Source organism: Pseudophryne corroboree, chromosome 2 (genome assembly GCF_028390025.1).
Source record: "Pseudophryne corroboree isolate aPseCor3 chromosome 2, aPseCor3.hap2, whole genome shotgun sequence".
Lineage (NCBI taxonomy): Eukaryota > Metazoa > Chordata > Amphibia > Anura > Myobatrachidae > Pseudophryne > Pseudophryne corroboree.
In genome coordinates, this window is record NC_086445.1 from 688,778,265 (window position 1) to 688,801,757 (window position 23,493).

General features: G+C 47.6%; 1 protein-coding gene across 4 annotated transcripts in view; it reads left to right on the forward strand.

Moving 5' to 3' along the window:
• PFKFB2 (6-phosphofructo-2-kinase/fructose-2,6-biphosphatase 2) overlaps positions 1-23,493 on the forward strand; it is a 248,721-nt gene that overhangs the window by 98,015 nt on the left and 127,213 nt on the right. For all 4 annotated transcript variants that reach the window (XM_063955191.1, XM_063955189.1, XM_063955188.1 and 1 more), the window contains 2 exons: positions 3,784-3,840; positions 5,578-5,702. In XM_063955191.1, coding sequence (XP_063811261.1) covers positions 3,784-3,840; positions 5,578-5,702 — 182 coding nt within the window. The remainder of the gene's footprint in view (positions 1-3,783; positions 3,841-5,577; positions 5,703-23,493) is intronic.

Genomic DNA, 23,493 nt, shown 5'->3' on the forward strand with positions numbered 1-23,493 from the left:
TGTCCCTGAATATCAAGGACGCTTACCCCCATATCCCAATTTGGCCTCATCAGGCCTATCTGCGGTTTGCCCTACTGAGCAATCACTACCGGTTTCAGGCGTTAACCTTCGGCCGGTCTACAGCTCTGAGGGTGTTCATGTAGGTGATGGTGGAAATTATGTTTCAACGCCGAGTCCAGGGGGTCAACGTTGTCCCTTACCTGGACGATCTTCTGATAAAAGCGAGTTCCAGGGAGCTTCTACTGCTCCATATATATCGCATTATTCAACTTCTGTCTCATCACGGATGGATTCTCAATTTACAGAAGTCCCATCTGGTGCCGTCTCAACAGCTCCTGGGACTGATACTGGATACTGTAGCTCAGAGAGTGTTCCTCCCAGAGGACAAAGTGAGAACACTTCAGGAAATGGTTCGCATGGTTCTCCAACCTGCTAGAGTTTCCATTCATCTTTGCAGAAAATTGTTGGGAAAGATGGTGTCCTCATACGAGGCGATAGTTTGGAAGGTTCCATGCCAGACCCTACCAATTGGACATCCTGAACAAGTGGTCTGGTTCCCATCTTCAGATGCATCGGATGATTCGGCTGTCACCCCAGGCCAGGATTTCACTCCTGTGGTGGCTAGTCTTCCAGCCTAGTGGAGGGTCGATGCTTCGGGATTCAAGATTGGATACTCCTCACAACGGATGCGTGTCTGAGAGGATGGGGAGCTGTCACCCGGGGGTGCAATATCAGGGCAGGTGGTCTGCCCAAGAGGCACTACTTCCGCTCAACATACTGGAACGTAGGGCTATCTACAATGCTATGATTCAGGCCTCTCCTCTACTCCGGGATCAGACGGCCCAGGTTCAGTCGGACAACGCCACGGCAGTGGCGTACATCAATCGACAAGGAGGGACAAAAAGCAAGGCCTGCATGCGAGAAGCGTCCAAAATACTTCTCTGGGCGGAAAGAAATGCAAGAGCACTGTCCGCAATTTTCATTCCGGGAGTGGACAACTGGGAAGCAGCCGGGGGAGCGGGGATTACACCCTCTGATGTTTCAACAGATCGTCGACAGGTGGGGATGCCCACAGATCGACATGATTGCGTCTCGCCTCAACAAGAAACTTCGCTGCTACTGCTCGCGAACCAGAGACCTTCAGGCGAGTGCAGTGGATGTGCTGACATCACCTTGGCCTTACCAGCTGGTCTACCTATTTCCTCCGATTCCGTTAACCCCAAGGGTGCTCAAGCGGATCAGACATCACGGAGTACAAGCAATCTTGATTGCACCGGATTGGCCCCGGAGAGCGTGGTACGTGGCTCTTCTGGACATGTCCCTAGAAGACCCTGGGCCTCTGCCACTAAGAAGGGATCTTCAGCAAGGACTGTTAGTCTACCAGGACTCACGGCGGCTTCGTTTGACGGCATGGAAGTTGAGCGGAACATCTTAGCTCACAAAGGGCTTTCCAAAAAGGTAATTGCCACTATGGTGCAAGCCAGAAAACCTGTGATGTCAAAACACGATCATCATATCTGGAGAAGATATGTCTCTTAGTGCGAGGACCGCACATATCTATCTGCAGAATTCCACTTGGGAAGGTTCCTTCGTTTCCTACAGTCTGGAGTGGATAGAGGCTTACGTCTTGGATCCATTAAGGTCCAGATTTTAGCTCTTTCCGTCTTCTTCCAGAAGAAGTTAGTTATCCTGCCAGAAGTTCAGAGCTTCTTGCAAGGGGTGCTTCACATACAACCTCCGTTTGTGCCACCTACGGCGCCTTGGGATTTGGATGTGGTGTTATGCTTTCTACAGTCCTCCTGGTTTGAACCTCTGATGACTGTAGAAGACAAATACCTCACGTGGAAGACGGTGATGTTACTGGCCCTGGCTTCTGCCAGACGTGTCTCAGAATTGAGGGTCTTATCCTGTTAAAGTTCATACTTAGTCTTTTACGAGGACAAAGTGGAGCTCAGGACAAGGCAGCAGTTCCTGCCGAAGGTGGTCTCCGCATTTCACTTGAATCAACCTCTTGTGATTCCATCCAGTTCTGGCTCTTCTGCCCCTCCGGAGGCATTGGAGGGGCAGAAGTCTTGAAGATCTATGTCAAGAGGATGGCTTGGATCAGAAAGATGGATTCCTTGTTTGTGCTGTTTGATGCGCAGAAAAAGGGTAGTCCTGCTTCGAAGCAGTCCATTGCTCATTGGATTCGGCTTACTATCCAACAGGCCTATATGTCGGCAGCCTTACCTGTTCCTAAGTCTCTGAAGGCCCACAAGAGCAGTGGGCTCTTCCTGGGCGGCTGCCCAGGGAGTCTCGGCCTTGCAACTATGCCGAGCTGCTACCTGGTTGGGGAAGAACACCTTTGTGAAGTTCTACAAGTTTGATGCCCTGGCCAAAGAGGATACCCAGTTTGGGCAGGCGGTGCTACAGCTGTCTCCGCACGTTCCTGCCCATTCTGGAAGCTTTGGGACATCCCCATCGTACTAATCTGTCCCCAATATCCCTTATGGATGCTAGAGAAAATAGGCTTTTAATACCTACCGGTAAATCCTTTTCTTGTAGTCCATAAGGGATATTGGGCGCCCGCCTCTGTGCAGTGACTTTCTGCAGGTTCTCTGTTCGGTGTTACCTGTTCAGCTGTTTCTATTGCCAGCTGTTACTGGCCCGGTTATGTTATGGTGTGCTGGTGTGTAAATCTCGCCACACTTATTGTGGTATGTTCCTTCTCTCAAGTATGTAATTTCTCCTTCGGGCACTGTTTACCTATACTGCCTGTGGGAGGGGGCATAGAGGGGAGGAGCCAGCACACCCAGTTTAAGAAATTTCAAGTGCATTGGCTCCTTTGGACCCGTCTATACCCATCATACTAATCTGTCACCAATATCCCTTATGAACTACGAGAAAAGGAAAGCGTTTTATCCATGCATAAACAAAATGATAAAATTAACCAGGGCATTATATTAACTAGTTATTTAAAAAAAAAAAATTTTTTTTAGCACTCTACATAAATGTGAATTTTTGCCAGGATGGTAAGGTATGAAATGCCGCTGGTCATAAAGCAGTAAAAGATCTTGGTACATTGATGTTTTTACTTGGTAGTTATTGTTTAGTAAACCATCAGTCTTTGGGGGAATTCAATTAGCTAATTGCTGCGCTGGACCTATTCAATTAGCAGGGTATACCCTGCGTGAGTTCCCTGAGTTGGACTAAACTGCTGCGAGTAAGGTCTACATTAAAAACAAAGCAAATAAAAAAAACACATAGATTGCGGGGGGGGGGGGGGGGGGGGTGAACCCATTGCTACTGCAGTTTATGTGGAATCAGTGGGTTTCTTTGCAGTGAAAAAGGCTATTTAACTGAATAGCCTTTACTCTCACTGCGGTACAACCTGGGATAAACCCTGTGGCTAATTGAATACCTTTGTGTTACACATTGATAAATATTTAGAGGATATACATGCTGTGGAAATAAACATGTAACAGTGAAGAGGAAAAAGCTTTCTTTACTGCATAGAGAGTGACTGTAAAGCCAGTGCTGATCACGAGTATCTTGATGACACCAATGATTTTTTTTTTATTTCATTGTGAGTTGTACTATTATTTAGGAGAATGGTGGAGTATAGGGTATACTTTTAAGTATAGGCAATGTATTTAGACACCATATCATTGTGCCTCCTCTGCTCTGTTGATAACTTTGAGTGTGTACTCTTTAGTTCAGTAGCATTAAAAATATTATTCTGTACTAAAATTCATAAACCAAAGCTGACTGTGTGTGTATTTTTAATTATTTTTTTTTATTAAGGTGTTTTTTGTGGAGTCTGAATGTGATGACCCAGAAGTAATTGCTGCTAACATCATGGTAAGTGTCACTATAAATTGTTCTATACATACTTTCTACAAAAAAAAGTGTGAGGTTGTGAGAGGCAGAACATCATCTGATCGCGGGTGGGAAACATCATCTGATCGCTGCTGGCGTCTCCCTGCAGCGGCTGACGGCGCAGCGTGACCTCTCACGCTGCGCTGGGGAGCCAGAACAAGGAAGCTGGGCAGCGTCTGAGCGTCCTGTGGACGCTCAACGCTGATCCCTCAATCCCCGGGATTGGAGATTTGAATCCCGGCCATTTTTGGCCCTAAATACCGGGATCCCGGGATTGGCCGCCATAGTCCGGCACTCCAGTCATGCACTGACCGGCTCCGGTGCCCTCCTCTAGCATACGAGCCCCAATAACATAGAAGGTCAATGCAATAGGCGGCACTCGGAGAGTTGTACTCAGCAGTAGATTTGCATAAATGCCCCGTAGGGCGTGCTTTATTCAAGTGACGTTTCAGGGATTTCTCCCCTTCTTCAGACGAAGGGGAGAAATCCCCGAAACGTCACTTGAATATAGCAAAAAGCCTCCCCCTCGCCCCACCCCGCCCCGCACACATAACTCACCATATCTCGGGGGCGGGTGGGTGGGAAACATCATCTGATCGCTGCTGGCGGCTCCCTGCAGCAGCTGACGGCGCAGCATGACCTCTCTCACGCTGCGCTGGGGAGTCGGAACAAGGAAGCTGGGCAGCGTCTGAGCGTCCTGTGGACGCTCAACGCTGATCCCTCAATCCCCGGGATTGGAGATTCCAATCCCGGGATTGAATCCCGGACATTTTTGGCCCTAAATACCGGGATCCCGGGATTGGCCACCATAGTTCCGGCACTCCAGTTATGCACTAACCGGCTCCGGTGCCCTCCTCTGGCGTGCGATCCCCAATAACATAGAAGTTCAATGCAATAGGCGGCACTCGGAGAGTTGTACTCAGCAGTAGATTTGCATAAATGCCCCGTAGGGCGTGCTTTATTCAAGTGACGTTTCGGGGATTTCTTCCCTTCATCTGAAAAAGGGGAGAAATCCCCGAATCGTCACTTGAATAAAGCACGCCCTACGGGGCAATTATGCAAATCTACTGCTGAGTACAACTCTCCGAGTGCCGCCTACCAGTAGGTTTAGAAACAATTGTAGTAGAGAATACAGAATTAATTTTAATAATCCTAATGTCCAAATAGTTTATGGTTCATTGAACTAAATTATAGGTTAATTTCACTGAACTTGTGGATTTGCAATATTCAAAATGTCCACAAATTACTTTGTAGATCCTCTCCACAAATTAAGCAAATCATCAATATCCACATCTTGATAGTTTCCTCAACTTTTAGAAAAAATATTTCTTCCGTGACAAACACGTTGGCACGGTGGACCCCATTATTCAGCCCAATGTTTGAGGGTAGTAGCCCGCATCACAATAGAAATAGTTCCTGTTAAGTGTGAGTTCAAGTAAGTTCAGGAAAAACTGGATGCCTGGCCGTGTATATTGGTGGTTACTAGAGATTATCTATATTACAATCTAGAAAATTCAAGGTAATGTAGGTATAGTCATCTTTTCATATTTGTCCTATGTTTGCTTTTTTGCCTTTCTTTTTGCATAACTTTCTGTTTCTGGTAGTGAAGTAACCCAGCGAGGAAGTACAGTACTATGCAGCTGGAAATATGGGAGCTCTGTCGTAGTTAGTAGATGGAGGAAAATGTTATGTGTAAGAATGGAATATCTGTCATTTCAGGAAGTGAAAGTGTCTAGTCCTGATTATCCTGAAAGAAACCGCGAGAATGTCATGGATGATTTCCTAAAAAGAATTGAGTGCTATAAAGTTACCTATGAGCCACTGGACCCAGATACATATGACAAGTATGGGAAAAAATAACTTACGATGTGTTCTGTTTTTGTTTTCTTTAAATCACTATTTGTGGTCCTTGTGTCAAACTTCCAGAATTACACAACTTGAGCTGCGTACACACAGTGCGACCCATGCTGAGGCCGATACTGACTATATTGACGCTAGAGGCATGAGCCTCCGATAGAGACATGATTGGCCCTGCCTGCACCCACTATATTTCATTACAATGCTGATCCCGCAGGACCGCGCATCGGCATTGCGAGGTGCATACACATGGTGCGATATGCACTATATTTACTTCCGATATTGACTATTTAGTCCATATGGGAGGTAAAATCGCACCGTGTGTATGCACCTTTCAGAAGCTAGAAATTTAAGTTGGCCTGCTGGTAGGGAATGCATATTTCTCATACGTCCTAGAGGATGCTGGGGATGCTTCAAGAACCATGGGGTATAGACGGGATCCGCAGGAGACATGGGCACTCCAAGACCTTAAATGGGTGTGAACTGGCTCCTCCCTCCATGCCCCTCCCCCACACCTCAGTTAGATTCTGTGCCCAGTGAGACTGGATGCACACTGAGGAGCTCTCCAGAGTTTCTCAGAAAAAAGACTTTGTTAGGTTTATTATTATCAGGGAGACCTGCTGGCAACAGGCTCCCTGCATTGTGGGACTGAGGGGAGAGAAGCAGACCTACTTCTGTGAGTTCAAAGGCTCTGCTTCTTAGGCTACTGGACACCATTAGCTCCAGAGGGTCCGATCACTTGGTGCGCCTAGCTGCTCGTTCCCGGAGCCGCGCCGTCACCCCCCTTGCAGAGCCAGAAGAAAGAAGCCGGGTGAGTAAAAGAAGAGAAGAAGACTTCAGTGACGGCAGAAGACTTCAATGTTTAGGTACCGCTCAGTGGTCGCGCTGCCCGCCATGCTCCCACACACACAGCGGCACTGGCAGAGTGCAGGGCGCAGGGGGGGCACCCTGGGCAGCATGAATACTGAAGTTTTAACTGGCAAATAAGTATATTAAAAGTGCCTAGGCACTAAATATAGACCCCCGTCAGTATAATTATGTAGATTTGAGCGGGACTGAGCGCGCCGGTGAGGGGGCGTAGCTTATCCCTCACAGCTCTGACCAGCGCCATTTTCTCTTCACAGAAGCTGCAGAGACGCTGGCCCTGACCTCCGCACTGATGTACAAGTAACAGGGTGCAAAATGGGGGGTGGGCACAGTAGATTTGGTGCTATTATCTTATATTATAAAAGCGCTAGCAGGTCTGAGGCATTGTATGCAAGGTCTCAGTACCGGGTTGGGCACTGGGTTGTGAGCTGGCAAACTCCCTCTGTATCTTTCTAACAGGCTTTGCTGTGGGTCTGTCCCCTATAGCTCAGTGTGATTGTAGGTGTCTGTACGTGTGTGTCGACATGTCTGAGGCTGAGTGCTCTTCCCAGGAGGAAGCCGGAGTGGGGACAGAAAAGGAGGTGGGAGTGACCCTGTCGGCACCGCCGACTGCTGAGTGGGTAAATATGTTGAGTGTTTTGAATTTAAATGTGGCTCGGTTGACTAAGAGATTAGATAAATCTGAGTCTAAGAACCAGACATGGAGGAAATCCATGGAAGATGCATTGTCACAAGCTCAGACCCCTTCGGGGTCACAGAAACGTGCATTTACCCAGATAGCAGATACAGATACCGACACGGACTCTGATTCCAGTGTCGATTATAGTAATGCCAGATTAAATCTTAAACTGGCTAAGAGCATTCAGTACATGATTGTGGCGATAAAAGACATAATTACATTGTAAGCAGGAAAATACTCTAAAATCCATTTATGTCACTACAGGTTCGCTACTCAGGCCTGCCGTTGCTTCGGCATGGGTAAGTAGCGCTATTGAAAAATGGGCAGATAACTTGTCATCTGAGATGGATACCCTGTATAGGGATAACGTGCTTTTGACTCTAGGTCATATCAGGGACGCTGCAGCATATTTAAAAGAAGCTGCAAGGGATATTGGCCTTTTGGGATCAAGGGCCAATGCCATGGCTGTCTCGGCTAGAAGGGCATTGTGGATTCATCAATGGAATGCTGATGCTGACTCGAAGAAGGCTATGGAGTCTCTACCGTTTAACGGTAGTGTCTTGTTTGGTGACGGCCTCACTGACCTGGTATCTACGGCTACCGCGGATAAGTTGTAATTTTTACCTTATGTTCCTGCGCAACAAAAGAAAACGCCCCACTATCAGATGCTGTCCTTTCGGCCCAATAAATTCCTCCTTCCTTGCTGCGAGAGGAAGAGGAAAGGGAAAAAGGTCACAGGCTGTGGCAAGTTCCCAAGAACAGAAGTCCTCTCCAGCTTCTACCAAATCCACCGCATGACGCTGGGGCTCCTCTGCGGGAGTCCGCACCAGTGGGGGCACGTCTCAAACTCTTCAGTCAGGTCTGGGCTCGCTCAGCCCTGGATCCTTGGATATTAGAAATAGTGACCCAAGGGTACAAATTAGAGTTTTAAGACGTGCCCCCTCACCGTTTTTTCAAGTTGGCCATGCTTCTCTTCCAGAAAGGGAGGTGATCTGCGCTGCGATACTAAAGCTGTGTCAAAATCAAGTCATTGTCACGGTACCCCCCGTCACAACAGGGGGAGGGTTTTTATTAGTCTGTTCGTGGTACCAAAGCTGGATGGCTCAGTCAGACCGATTCTGAACTTAAAATCCCTCAATTTCTTTCTAAAAAAATTAAAATTCAAGATGGAATCTCTCCGAGCAGTGATCTCCAGTCTGGAGGAAGGGGATTTTATGGTGTCGGTCGACATAAAGGATGCCTACTTACACGTTCCTATATATCCTCCACAAAAGGCTTACATGAGGTTTGCTCTCCAGGATTGTCATTACCAATTTCAGACGTTGCCGTTTGGTCTGTCCACGGCTCCGAGGTTATAGCGGAAATGATGGTTCTCCTGCATAAGCAGGGAATCACAATTATCCCGTACTTGGACGATCTCCTCATAAAGGCGAGATCCAAGGAGCAATTGCTGAAAAACGTTGCGCTCTCTTTGACGATTCTGCAACAACATGGTTGGCTCCTAAACTTGCCAAAATCACAATTGGTTCCGACGACACGGCTGTCGTTCCTTGGTATGATTCTGGATGCAGCATTACAGAGAGTCTTTCTTCCAGTTGAAAAGGCTCTGGAAATACAGAACATGGTAAAACAGATTCTGAAACCGGCAAGAGTGTCGATTCTTCAATGCACTCGGTTGCTGGGGAAGATGGTGGCGGCCTACGAGGCCATTCAGTATGGCAGGTTCCATGCCAGGGTGTTTCAGTGGGACCTGTTGGACAAGTGGTCGGGGTCTCACCTGGACATGCACCGGAAAATAATCCTATCTTCCAGGACCAGGATATCCCTTCTGTGGTGGCTGCACAGTTCTCACCTTCTGGAGGGACGCAGGTTCAGGATTCAGGATTGGATCCTGGTGACCACAGATGCAAGTCTCCGAGGCTGGGGAGCAGTCACACAGGGGAGAAATTTTCAGGGAAAATGGTCAAGCCAGGAAGCTTGTCTACACATAAACATTCTGGAACTAAGGGCCATTTACAACGGCATTCTGCAAGCGGAACTTCTTCGCGGTCTGCCCGTCTTGATTCAGTCAGACAACATAACAGCAGTGGCGTACATAAACCGCCAGGGCGGAACAAAGAGCAGAGCAGCAATGGCCGAGGCCACGAAGGTTCTTCGCTGGGCGGAAAGACATTCCAGCGCTCTGTCAGCGGTCTTCATTCCAGGAGTCGACAACTGGGAAGCAGACTTCCTCAGCAGACACGATCTCCATCCAGGAGAGTGGGGTCTTCATCAAGAGGTCTTTGCAGAAGTGACAAGTCATTGGGGAATTCCTCAAATAGACATGATGGCTTCACGCCTCAACAAGAAACTTCAGAGATATTGTTCCAGGTCAAGGGACCCTCAAGCGGTAGCGGTGGCGGTGGACGCCCTAGTGACACCGTGGGTGTTTCCGTCGGTATATGTGTTCCCTCCACTTCCTCTCATTCCAAAAGTGATAAAGATGGTAAGAAGAACAAGGGTTCAGGCGATACTCATTGTTCCAGATTGGCCAAGGAGGGCCTGGTATCCAGATTTTCAAGAATTACTCATAGAAGATCCCTGGCCTCTTCCTCTATGGGAGGACCTGTTACAGCAAGGACCGTGCGTGTATCAAGACTTACCGCGGCTGCGTTTGACGGCATGGCGGTTGAACGCCAAATCCTAGCCCAGAAGGGTATTCCCAGTGAAGTCATTCCCACACTTCTTCAGGCTAGAAAAGAAGTAACGACAAAGCATTACCACCGTATTTGGAGGAAATATGTGTCTTGGTGTGAATCCAAGAAGCTCCTATGGAAGAGTTTCAGCTGGGGCGTTTGCTCCATTTTTTGCAAGCTGGTGTGGATGCGGGCCTAAAGTTGGGCTCTATTAAAGTACAAATTTCGACTTTCTTTCAGAAAGAATTGGCCTCCCTTCCAGAAGTTCAGACCTTCGTGAAAGGCGTGCTACACATCCAACCTCCATCTGTGCCCTCTGTGGCACCGTGGTATCTTAATGTGGTATTGCAGTTCCTGCAATCTCATTGGTTTGAACCTTTACGTAAGGTTGAGTTAAAATTCCTTACTTGGAAAGTAGTCATGTTGTTGGCCTTGGCATCCGCAAGGCGGGTATCTGAGTTGGCGGCTTTGTCTCACAAAAGCCCCTATTTAATCTTCCATGCTGATAAAGTGGAGTTGAGAACTCGTCAGCAATTTCTGCCAAAAGCGCTTTCATCGTTTCACGTACACCAGCCTATTGTGGTGCCAGTGGCTACTGACGCCTTGGCGGAATTGAAGTCTCCCGATGTGGTCAGAGCTTTGAAAATCTATGTCGCCAGAACGGCGCAGATTAGGAAAACAGAGGCTCTGTTTGTCCTGTGGGCTCCCAACAAGATTGGGGCTCTTGCTTCCAAGCAGATTATTGCGCGCTGGATCTGTAATACGATTCAGCAGGCTCATTCTACGGCAGGATTGCCGTTACCGAAATCGGTGAAAGCCCATTCTACCAGAAAGGTGGGCTCATCCTGGGCGGCTGCAAGAGGGGTCTCGGCATTAGAGCTTTGCCGAGCTGCTACTTTGTTGGGATCAAACACCTTTGCGAGGTTTTACAAGTTTGATACCCTGGCTGAGGAGAACCTCTTGTTTGGACAATCTGTGCTGCAGAGTCATCCGCACTCTCCCGCCCGTTCTAGAGCTTTGTTCATGCTGTTGACTGGACTGTTTGCTAATGCCATGTTGTACGGCGTGTTTTGTGGCGTAAGCTGGTGTGTATCTCACCCTTAGTTTAACAATAAATCCTTTTCCTCGAAATGTCAGTCTCCCTGGGCACAGTTCCTATAACTGGGGTCTGGGGGAGGGGCATGGAGGGAGGAGCCAGTTCACACCCATTTAAAGTCTTGGAGTGCCCATGTCTCCTGCGGATCCCGTCTATACCCCATGGTTCTTGAAGCATCCTCTAAGGACTAAGAGAAAAGGATTTACCGGTAGGTATTAAAATCCTATTTTTACTTCATTAATGAAACTTCAGCAGAACACTAAACTAACAAATAACGCAAGTGGCTTAAAAAAAAAAAGTACAAAGGTTATAAAACAGCATTCTTATCAAAGTAGAAATGCAGAATCAGAGATTGCAAAAAAAATGGGATATACTGTAGTAATGAGACCTACAAAACTTCCCCTTTTACTAATAACTTTATACTGCAAGCTATAAAAAGTCTCAAAATAGTTATATGTTAATTTGGTTTTCTTCCACGCCCAGTATTAAATGGGTTTAGTATGGTATGCCGGCGGTCGGGTTCCTGGTGACCAGCATACCGGCGCAGGGAGCCTGACCTCCGGCATACCGACATTGTGGCGATCGCAAATGAGCCCCTTGTGGGCTCGCTGCACTCGCCACGCTGCGGGCACGGTGGCGCGCTACGCGCGCCGCGCTATTTTATTCTCCCTCCAGGGGGGTCGTGGACCCCCACGAAATAGAATAAGTGTCGGTATGCCGGCTGTCGGGATTCAGGCGCCGGTATACTGTGCGCCGCGATCCCGACTGCCGGCATGCTGAAGACCATCCGTATTAAACAAATACCACTGAAATGTTAAATTTCTTACATGTACATCTCTAATGAAATGTATACAGGTATTGCATTTTAAATTACCCATAGACCCCCAAACTAAACTTTTCTTTTATAAATCACAAAAGCTAAAATAGGTAACTGAGCGCTTATTGATATTTTCACTGCATTCAATGTTCAAATGTAAAATACTGGCAACATATTAAAATGAAAATAGATAAAGCTCCTCCCAGATTGCCATTGTCGAAAACGGGCAAACCAGTTGGATTTGTCCGCAAATTGAATACTGCATTTGTCTGATCCTGTCTGTCGGAGAGGATTCAACATGCATTGACCCCTTATCCTCTGATATCTCCATCATCATCATGGCTGATTTCAGTATCACTATTGATAGTCCGAAATTTGCTGCTCATGCCTTCAAACTGTTCTCTCTCACCTCTGCTCTCGGCCTCTCCCAATGGACTGACTCCTTTAACCGTCATGAGGGACACTGCCTTGATCTTGTATTCAACAGACTATGCTCAGTTTCTGAATTCACAAACACTCCTTCACCTCTCTCAGATCACAACCTTATCACCTGCACGTTCTCCCTCCTTTACTTCAATGTCACTGAAGTCCTCTAATCCTCCTCAAACCAGCACAAATATTGACACAGTCCATTTTTCAAGAACTTTCGACCTCTCTGCAACAACTGCTCTCGCATATTTCTGGTTTCTCTTCTTCTGAGATGGCTGTATCACACCTGAAACCAGACTCTAGAAATAGCCCCCGAATAAGTGGCTCCAGCTACCCATCACACTCCATGTAGGACTAGATGCCAACCGTGGCACTCTAAATTAACAAGACCCCTACAAAAACTCTCACGTAGAGTTGAGACACAGCCAAACAAACATTTCCAAACTCTCACCTCTGCTCAAGCCTCTAACCACAAGAGACTTTTTAATACTTTTTAAATCACTTTTTCATACTCTACTCTGAATTGTCCTTTGTTCCCAACATTCAATCTGCCTCTAAATCTTGCAACATGCATTTAAAAAACATATCCAATATACGACCATACTTTACACAAGAGACTGCAAAAACTCTAATCCATGCTCTCATTATCTCCCACATTGGTTATTGCAATAGTCTTCTTACTGGTCTTCTTACTGGTCTACTGGGCAGCATAAAATCCTCAATTTGACCTGGCAAGAGAGGACATTAGTGCCTAGGCACTGTCCGAACCCCCGCCAGTATAATTATTTATTTATTTAGGAGCGGGCAGAAGCATGCCATTACGGACTGCTTCCTCACTCCCTCAGCTCACTGCTCGGGCCCATTTCCTCTCACAAGGCTGCAGAGACGCTGGTCCTCCCACTGTCTGACAACTATCAGGGTGCAAAATGAAGAGGGGGGGGGGGGGTGCAGTAGTTTTTGGTGCAATATATTGGCAGAAAAGCGCTACAACTTCTGAGGCATTATTTAGTGTTATCAGGGTTGTTGTTGGCGCTGGGTTGTGAGCTGGCAAATCCTCTGTGTCTCTCTAACAGACTTTACTGTGGGTCTGTCCCCTTATAAGCCCAGTGTGTCTGTGAGTGTTTGGTACACGTGTGTCGACATGTCTGAGGCTGAGTGCTCTTCCCAGGAGGAGACTGTATTGGGGACACAGATATATGTTGGTGAGACCCTGTTGTCACCGCCGTCTCCTGACTGGGTGAATGTCTTGAATGCGAACAGGACTCGTATCAGTAAGGAGGATGTGTTATCACAGGTCCAGGACCCTTCGGGGTCACAAAGACGTTCGTTTGCCCAGTTGGTTAACACTGATACCGACACGGACACTGATTCCAGTGTCGACTATAGTGATCCCAGATAAGATCTGAAATTGGCTAAGAGCATTCAGTACATGATTGTGGCTATAAAAGATGTATGGCGTATCACTGAGGACCCTGTTGTTCCTGATAAACGGGTCTGTATGTATAAAGAAAAGAAACCGGAGGTGACGTTCCTCCCTCTCATGAACGCTCTATTTGAAAAAGTCTGGGAAAACCCTGACAGAAAGTTTCAAATCCCTAAAAGGATTCCGGTGACTTATCCGTTTCCCTCTGAGGATAGGGAAAAGTGGGAGTCACCCCCCATTGTGGACAAGGCCCTGTCACGTTTGTCTAAAAGGGTGACTCTCCCAGCACCGGGCATGGCGGCCTTTAAGGACCCAGCAGATCGTAAGCAAGAAACTACGTTAAAATCCATTTATGCGACCACAGGTACGCTGCTCAGACCTGCCATTGCATCTGCGTGGGTGAGTAGTGCTATTGAAAAGTGGGCAGATAACTTGTCATCTGACATAGATACACTGGATAGGGATAACATCCTCTTGATGCTGGGTTATATCAAGGACGCTGCAGCATACCTAAAGGAAACTGCGAGAGATATTGGCCTTTTGGGATCAAAAACCAATGCCATGGCGGTCTCGGTTAGGCGAGCATTGTGGATTCGCCAATGGAATGCTGATGCAGACTCCAAGAAAAATATGGAGTCTTTCCCATATAAAGATGGTGTCTTGTTTGGGGATGGCCTCGATGATTTGGTATCTACGGCTACCGCGGGTAAGTCCTCTTTCTTGCCTTATGTTCCTCAGCAACAAAAGAAAACGCACCACTATCAAATGCAGTCCTTTCGGCCCAATAAATACAGAAGAGGACGAGGCTCTTCCGTCCTTGCTAGTAGAGGGAGGGGAAGAGGTAAAGGATCAACAACCTTGTCGAGTTCACAGGAGCAGGAGTCTTCCCCCTGCTTCTGCCAAATCCACCACATGACGCGGGGGCTCTCTTGCGGGAGTCCGCACCGGTGGGGGCACGTCTAAAACTCTTCAGTCAGTTCTGGATTTGTTCGGGCCTAGACCCGGGGGTTTTACAAATAGGGTTTCAAGGGTACGAACTGGAGTTTCAAGATGTTCCCCCTCGCCGATTTTTCAAATCGGCCTTACCACTTTCTCCTCCGGACAGGGAGGTAGTAAGCGAGGCTATACAAAAGTTGTGTCAGAATCAAGTCATTATCCTGGTTCCCCCGTCACGACAGGGAGAAGGCTTTTATCCAAGCTTTTTCGTGGTCCAGAAGCCGGATGGCTCAGTCAGACCAATCCTGGAATCCCTAAATTTCTACCTGAAGAAGTTCAAATTCAGAATGGAGTCTCTCAGGCAGTGATCTCCAGTCTGGAGGAAGGAGATTTCATGGTTTCGGTGGACATAAAGGATGCCTATTCACATGTTCCCATTTATCCTCCGCATCAGGCTTACCTGAGCTTTGCGATTCAGGATTGTCATGACCAATTTCAGACGTTGCCGTTTGGTCTATCCACGGCTCCGAGGATTTTCACCAAGGTGATGGCGGAAATGATGGTTCTCCTTCGCAAACAGGAGTCACTATTATCCCGCGATTGGACGATCTCCTGATAAAGGCGCGATCCAGGGACCAGTTGGTGCGAAACATTGCACTCTCTCTAACAGTTCTTCAACAACATGGTTGGCTCTTAAACTTGCCAAAGTCGCAGTTGCTTCCAACAACGCGTTTGTCATTTTTGGGAATGATGCTGAACACAGAACTTCAGAGAGTTTTTCTTCCAGTGGAAAAGGCTCGGGAGATCCAGTGTCTGGTCAAACAAGTTCTCAAACCAGCAAGAGTGTCCATCAATGCATTCGGTTGCTGGGGAAGATGGTTGCGGCCTACGAGGCCATTCAGTTTGTCAGGTTCCATGCCAGTGTGTTCCAGTGGGACCTGTTGGACAAATGGTCCAGGTCCCACCTACACATGCACCGGAGGATAATCCTGTCTTCCAAGATCAGGGTCTCACTCCTGTGGTGGCTGCACAGCTCTCACCTCCTACAGGTTCGGGATCCAGGACTGGATCCTAATAACCACGGATGCAAGCCTCCGAGGCTGGGGGGGGGGGGGGGGGGCAGTCACGCTGGGAAAAAAACTTCAAGGAAGATAGTCAAGTCAGGAAACTTGTCTCCACATAAACGTTCTGGACTTGAGGGCCATTTACAATGGCCTTCTGCAAGCGGAACATCTTCGAGATCTATCCGTACTGATCCAGTCAGACAATGTAACAGCAGTAGCGTACATAAACAGTCAGGGCGGAACGAAAAGCAGAGCGGCAATGGCAGAAGCCACAAGGGTTTTCCGCTGGGCGGAAAAGCATACAAGCGCTCTGTCAGCGATCTTCATTCCAGGAGTGGACAACTGGGAAGCAGACTTCCTCAGCAGACATGATCTCCATCCAGGAGAGTGGTGCCTCCACCAAGAAGTCTTTGCAGAGGTGACAAGTCGTTAGGGAGTTCCTCAAGTAGACATGATGGCATCTCGTCTCAACAAGAAGCTTCAGAGATATTGTTCCAGGTCGAGAGACCCTCAAGCAATCGCAGTGGTTGCACTGGTGACACCGTGGGTGTTTCATTCGGTGTATGTATTTCCTCCACTTCCTCTCATTCCAAACGTTCTAAAAATCATAAGAAGAACAAAGATTCGGGCGGTCCTCATTGACCCAGACTGGCCAAGGAGGGCTTCGTACCCAGATCTTCGGGAATAAGTCATAGGAGATCCCTTGCCTCTTCCTCTACGCGAGGACCTGTTACAACAGGGGCCATGCGTGTATCAGGACTTACCGCGGCTACGGTTGACGACATGGCGGTTGAGCGCCAAATCCTAGCCCATAGGGGTATTCCCAGTGAAGTCATTCCCACAATTCTTCAGGCTAGAAAAGAAGTAACGACAAAGCATTACCACCGTATTTGGAGGAAATATGTGTCTTGGTGTGAATCCAAGAAGCTCCTATGGAAGAGTTTCAGCTGGGGCGTTTGCTCCATTTTTTGCAAGCAGGTGTGGATGCGGGCCTAAAGTTGGGTTCTATTAAAGTACAAATTTCGACTTTCTTTCAGAAAGAATTGTCCTCCCTTCCAGAAGTTCATACCTTCGTGAAAGGCGTGCTACACATCCAACCTCCATCTGTGCCCCCTGTGGCACCGTGGTATCTTAATGTGGTATTGCAGTTCCTGCAATCTCATTGGTTTGAACCTTTACGTAAGGTTGAGTTAAAATTCCTTACTTGGAAAGTAGTCATGTTGTTGGCCTTGGCATCCGCAAGGCGGGTATCTGAGTTGGCGGCTTTGTCTCACAAAAGCCCCTATTTAATCTTCCATGCTGATAAAGTGGAGTTGAGAACTCGTCGGCAATTTCTGCCAAAAGTGGTTTCATCGTTTCACGTAAACCAGCCTATTGTGGTGCCAGTGGCTACTGACGCCTTGGCGGAATTGAAGTCTCCCGATGTGGTCAGAGCTTTGAAAATCTATGTCGCCAGAATGGCGCAGATTAGGAAAACAGAGGCTCTGTTTGTCCTGTGGACTCCCAACAAGATTGGGGCTCCTGCTTCCAAGCAGATTATTGCGCACTGGATCTGTAATACGATTCAGCAGGCTCATTCTACGGCAGGACTGCCGTTACCGAAATCGGTGAAAGCCCGTTCTACCAGAAAGGTGGGCTCATCCTGGGCGGCTGCCCGAGGGGTCTCGGCATTACAGCTTTGCCGAGCTGCTACTTTGTTGGGATCAAACACCTTTGCGAGGTTTTACAAGTTTGATACCCTGGCTGAGGAGAACCTCTTGTTTGGTCAATCGGTGCTGCAGAGTTATCCGCACTCTCCCGCCCGTTCTAGAGCTTTGTTCATGCCGTTGACTGGACTGTTTGCTAATGCCATGTTGTACGGCGTGTTTTGTGGCGTAAGCTGGTGTGTATCTCACCCTTAGTTTAACAATAAATCCTTTTCCTCGAAATGTCAGTCTCCCTGGGCACAGTTCCTATAACTGGGGTCTGGGGGAGGGGCATGGAGGGAGGAGCCAGTTCACACCCATTTAAAGTCTTGGAGTGCCCATGTCTCCTGCGGATCCCGTCTATACCCCATGGTTCTTGAAGCATCCTCTACGGACTAAGAGAAAAGGATTTACCGGTAGGTATTAAAATCCTATTTTTACTTCATTAATGAAACTTCAGCAGAACACTAAACTAACAAATAACGCAAGTGGCTTAAAAAAAAAAAAAAGTACAAAGATTATAAAAACAGCATTCTTATCAAAGTAGAAATGCAGAATCAGAGATTGCAAAAAAAATGGGATATACTGTAGTAATGAGACCTACAAAACTTCCCCTTTTACTAATAACTTTATACTGCAAGCTATAAAAAGTCTCAAAATAGTTATATGTTAATTTGGTTTTCTTCCACGCCCAGTATTAAATGGGTTTAGTATGGTATGCCGGCGGTCGGGCTCCCGGTGACCAGCATACCGGCGCAGGGAGCCTGACCTCCGGCATACCGACAGTGTGGCGATCGCAAATGAGCCCCTTGAGGGCTCGCTGCACTCGCCACGCTGCGGGCACGGTGGCGCGCTACGCGCGCCGCGCTATTTTATTCTCTCTCCAGGGGGGTCGTGGACCCCCACGAAATAGAATAAGTGTCGGTATGCCGGCTGTCGGGATTCAGGCGCCGGTATACTGTGCGCCGGGATCCCGACTGCCGGCATGCTGAAGACCATCCGTATTAAACAAATACCACTGAAATGTTAAATTTCTTACATGTACATCTCTAATGAAATGTATACAGGTATTGCATTTTAAATTACCCATAGACCCCCAAACTAAACTTTTCTTTTATAAATCACAAAAGCTAAAATAGGTAACTGAGCGCTTATTGATATTTTCACTGCATTCAATGTTCAAATGTAAAATACTGGCAACATATTAAAATGAAAATAGATAAAGCTCCTCCCAGATTGCCATTGTCGAAAACGGGCAAACCAGTTGGATTTGCCCGCAAATTGAATACTGCATTTGTCTGATCCTGTCTGTCGGAGAGGATTCGACATGCATTGACCCCTTATCCTCTGATATCTCCATCATCATCATGGCTGATTTCAGTATCACTATTGATAGTCCGAAATTTGCTGCTCATGCCTTCAAACTGTTCTCTCTCACCTCTGCTCTCGGCCTCTCCCAATGGACTGACTCCTTTAACCGTCATGAGGGACACTGCCTTGATCTTGTATTCAACAGACTATGCTCAGTTTCTGAATTCACAAACACTCCTTCACCTCTCTCAGATCACAACCTTATCACCTGCACGTTCTCCCTCCTTTACTTCAATGTCACTGAAGTCCTCTAATCCTCCTCAAACCAGCACAAATATTGACAGTCCATTTTTCAAGAACTTTCGACCTCTCTGCAACAACTGCTCTCGCATATTTCTGCATTCTCTTCTTCTGAGATGGCTGTATCACACCTGAAACCAGACTCTAGAAATAGCCCCCGAATAAGTGGCTCCAGCTACCCATCACACTCCACGTAGGACTAGATGCCAACCGTGGCACTCTAAATTAACAAGACCCCTACAAAAACTCTCACGTAGAGTTGAGACACAGCCAAACAAACATTTCCAAACTCTCACCTCTGCTCAAGCCTCTAACCACAAGAGACTTTTTAATACTTTTTAAATCACTTTTTCATACTCTACTCTGAATTGTCCTTTGTTCCCAACATTCAATCTGCCTCTAAATCTTGCAACATGCATTTAAAAAACATATCCAATATACGACCATACTTTACACAAGACACTGCAAAATCTCTAATCCATGCTCTCATTATCTCCCACATTGGTTATTGCAATAGTCTTCTTACTGGTCTTCTTACTGGTCTACTGGGCAGCATAAAATCCTCAATTTGACCTGGCAAGAGAGGACATTAGTGCCTAGGCACTGTCCGAACCCCCGCCAGTATAATTATTTATTTAGGAGCGGGCAGAAGCATGCCATTACGGACTGCTTCCTCACTCCCTCAGCTCACTGCTCGGGCCCATTTCCTCTCACAAGGCTGCAGAGACGCTGGTCCTCCCACTGTCTGACAACTATCAGGGTGCAAAATGAAGAGGGGGGGGGGGGGGCTGTAGTTTTTGGTGCAATATATTGGCAGAAAAGCGCTACAACTTCTGAGGCATTATTTAGTGTTATCAGGGTTGTTGTTGGCGCTGGGTTGTGAGCTGGCAAATCCTCTGTGTCCCTCTAACAGACTTTACTGTGGGTCTGTCCCCTTATAAGCCCAGTGTGTCTGTGAGTGTTTGGTACACGTGTGTCGACATGTCTGAGGCTGAGTGCTCTTCCCAGGAGGAGACTGTATTGGGGACACAGATATATGTTGGTGAGACCCTGTCGGCACCGCCGACTCCTGACTGGGTGAATGTCTTGAATGCGAATAGGACTCGTATCAGTAAGGAGGATGTGTTATCACAGGTCCAGGACCCTTCGGGGTCACAAAGACGTTCGTTTGCCCAGTTGGTTAACACTGATACCGACACGGACACTGATTCCAGTGTCGACTATAGTGATCCCAGATTAGATCTGAAATTGGCTAAGAGCATTCAGTACATGATTGTGGCTATAAAAGATGTATGGCGTATCACTGAGGACCCTGTTGTTCCTGATAAACGGGTCTGTATGTATAAAGAAAAGAAACCGGAGGTGACGTTCCTCCCTCTCATGAACGCTCTATTTGAAAAAGTCTGGGAAAACCCTGACAGAAAGTTTCAAATCCCTAAAAGGATTCCGGTGACTTATCCGTTTCCCTCTGAGGATAGGGAAAAGTGGGAGTCACCCCCCATTTTGGACAAGGCCCTGTCACGTTTGTCTAAAAGGGTGACTCTCCCAGCAACGGGCATGGCGGCCTTTAAGGACCCAGCAGATCGTAAGCAAGAAACTACATTAAAATCCATTTATGCGACCACAGGTACGCTGCTCAGACCTGCCATTGCATCTGCGTGGGTGAGTAGTGCTATTGAAAAGTGGGCAGATAACTTGTCATCTGACATAGATACACTGGATAGGGATAACATCCTCTTGATGCTGGGTTATATCAAGGACGCTGCAGCATACCTAAAGTAAACTGGGAGAGATATTGGCCTTTTGGGATCAAAAACCAATGCCATGGCGGTCTCGGTTAGGCGAGCATTGTGGATTCGCCAATGGAATGCTGATGCAGACTCCAAGAAAAATATGGAGTCTTTCCCATATAAAGATGGTGTCTTGTTTGGGGATGGCCTCGATGATTTGGTATCTACGGCTACAGCGGGTAAGTCCTCTTTCTTGCCTTATGTTCCTTAGCAACAAAAGAAAACGCACCACTATCAAATGCAGTCCTTTCGGCCCAATAAATACAGAAGAGGGCGAGGCTCTTCCGTCCTTGCTAGTAGAGGGAGGGGAAGAGGTAAAGGATCAACAACCTTGTCGAGTTCACAGGAGCAGGAGTCTTCCCCCCCTGCTTCTGCCAAATCCACCGCATGACGCGTGGGCTCTCTTGCGGGAGTCCGCACCGGTGGGGGCACGTCTAAAACTCTTCAGTCAGTTCTGGATTTGTTCGGGCCTAGACCCGGGGGTTTTACAAATAGTGTTTCAAGGGTACGAACTGGAGTTTCAAGATGTTCCCCCTCGCCGATTTTTCAAATCGGCCTTACCACTTTCTCCTCCGGACAGGGAGGTAGTAAGCGAGGCTATACAAAAGTTGTGTCAAAATCAAGTCATTATCCTGGTTCCCCCGTCACGACAGGGAGAAGGCTTTTATTCAAGTTTTCTCTAACGTCCTAGTGGATGCTGGGGACTCCGTCAGGACCATGGGGAATAGCGGCTCCGCAGGAGACAGGGCACAAAAGCAAGCTTTTAGGATCACATGGTGTGTACTGGCTCCTCCCCCTATGACCCTCCTCCAAGCCTTAGTTAGGTTTTTGTGCCCGTCCGAGCAGGGTGCAATCTAGGTGGCTCCCCTAAAGAGCTGCTTAGAAAAAGTTTTTAGGTTTATTATTTTCAGTGAGTCCTGCTGGCAACAGGCTCACTGCATCGAGGGACTTAGGGGAGAGATTTTCAACTCACCTGCGTGCAGGATGGATTGGAGTCTTAGGCTACTGGACATAGCTTCAGAGGGAGTCGGAACACAGGTCACCCTGAGGTTCGTCCCGGAGCCGCGCCGCCGATCCCCCTTACAGATGCTGAAGATCGAGGGTCCGGAAACAGGCGGCAGAAGGCTCTTCAGCCTTCATGAAGGTAGCGCACAGCACTGCAGCTGTGCGCCATTGTTGCTACACACTTCACACTGAACGGTCACGGAGGGTGCAGGGCGCTGCTGGGGGCGCCCTGGGCAGCAATATTAAATACCTTTGATGGCAAAGAATACATCACATATAGCCATTGAGGCTATATGTATGTATTTAACCCAGGCCAGATATCTCAAAACCCGGGAGAAAAGCCTGCCGGATAGGGGGCGGGGCTTATTCTCCTCAGCACACAGCGCCATTTTCCTGCTCAGCTCCGCTGTGAGGAAGGCTCCCAGGACTCTCCCCTGCACTGCACTACAGAAACAGGGTAACAAAGAGAAGGGGGGCATATTTTGGCGATATTTATATATTTAAAGCGCATATAACAAAAACAACACCTTTTAGGGTTGTTTATATACATTTTATAGCGCTTTTGGTGTGTGCTGGCAAACTCTCCCTCTGTCTCCCCAAAGGGCTAGTGGGGTCCTGTCTTCGATAAGAGCATTCCCTGTGTGTCTGCTGTGTGTCGGTACGTGTGTGTCGACATGTATGAGGACGATGTTGGTGTGGAGGCGGAGCAATTGCCGGTAATGGTGATGTCACCCCCTAGGGAGTCGACACCGGAATGGATGGCTTTAATTATGGAATTACGTGATAATGTTAGTACATTACAAAAGTCAGTTGACGAAATGAGACGGCCGGAAAACCAGTTAGTACCTCCTCAGGCGTCTCAGACACCGTCAGGGGCTGTAAAACGTCCCTTACCTCAGTCAGTCGACACAGGTACCGACACAGATGAATCTAGTGTCGACGGTGAAGAAACAAACGTATTTTCCAATAGGGCCACACGTTATATGATCACGGCAATGAAGGAGGCTTTGCAGATCTCTGATACTGCAGGTACCTCAAAAAGGGGTATTATGTGGGGGGTGAAAAAACTACCTGTAGCTTTTCCAGAATCAGAGGAATTGAATGACGTGTGTGATGAAGCGTGGGTTAACCCAGATAGAAAACTGCTAATTTCTAAGAAGTTATTGGCATTATACCCTTTCCCACCAGAGGTTAGGGCGCGCTGGGAAACACCCCCTAGGGTGGATAAAGCGCTCACACGTTTATCAAAACAAGTGGCGTTGCCGTCTCCAGATACGGCCGCCCTCAAGGATCCAGCAGATAGGAGGCTGGAAACTACCCTGAAGAGTATATACACGCATACTGGTGTTATACTCCGACCAGCAATAGCCTCAGCCTGGATGTGCAGTGCTGGGGTAGTGTGGTTGGATTCCCTGACTGAAAATATTGATACCCTGGATAGGGACAGTATTTTATTGACTCTAGAGCAATTAAAGGATGCGTTTCTTTATATGCGAGATGCTCAGAGGGATGTTTGCACTCTGGCATCGAGAGTAAGTGCGATGTCCATATCTGCCAGAAGAAGTTTATGGACGCGACAGTGGTCAGGTGATGCGGATTCCAAAAGGCATATGGAAGTATTGCCATATAAAGGAGAGGAATTATTTGGGGTTGATCTATCGGATCTGGTGGCCACGGCAACTGCCGGCAAATCCACTTTTT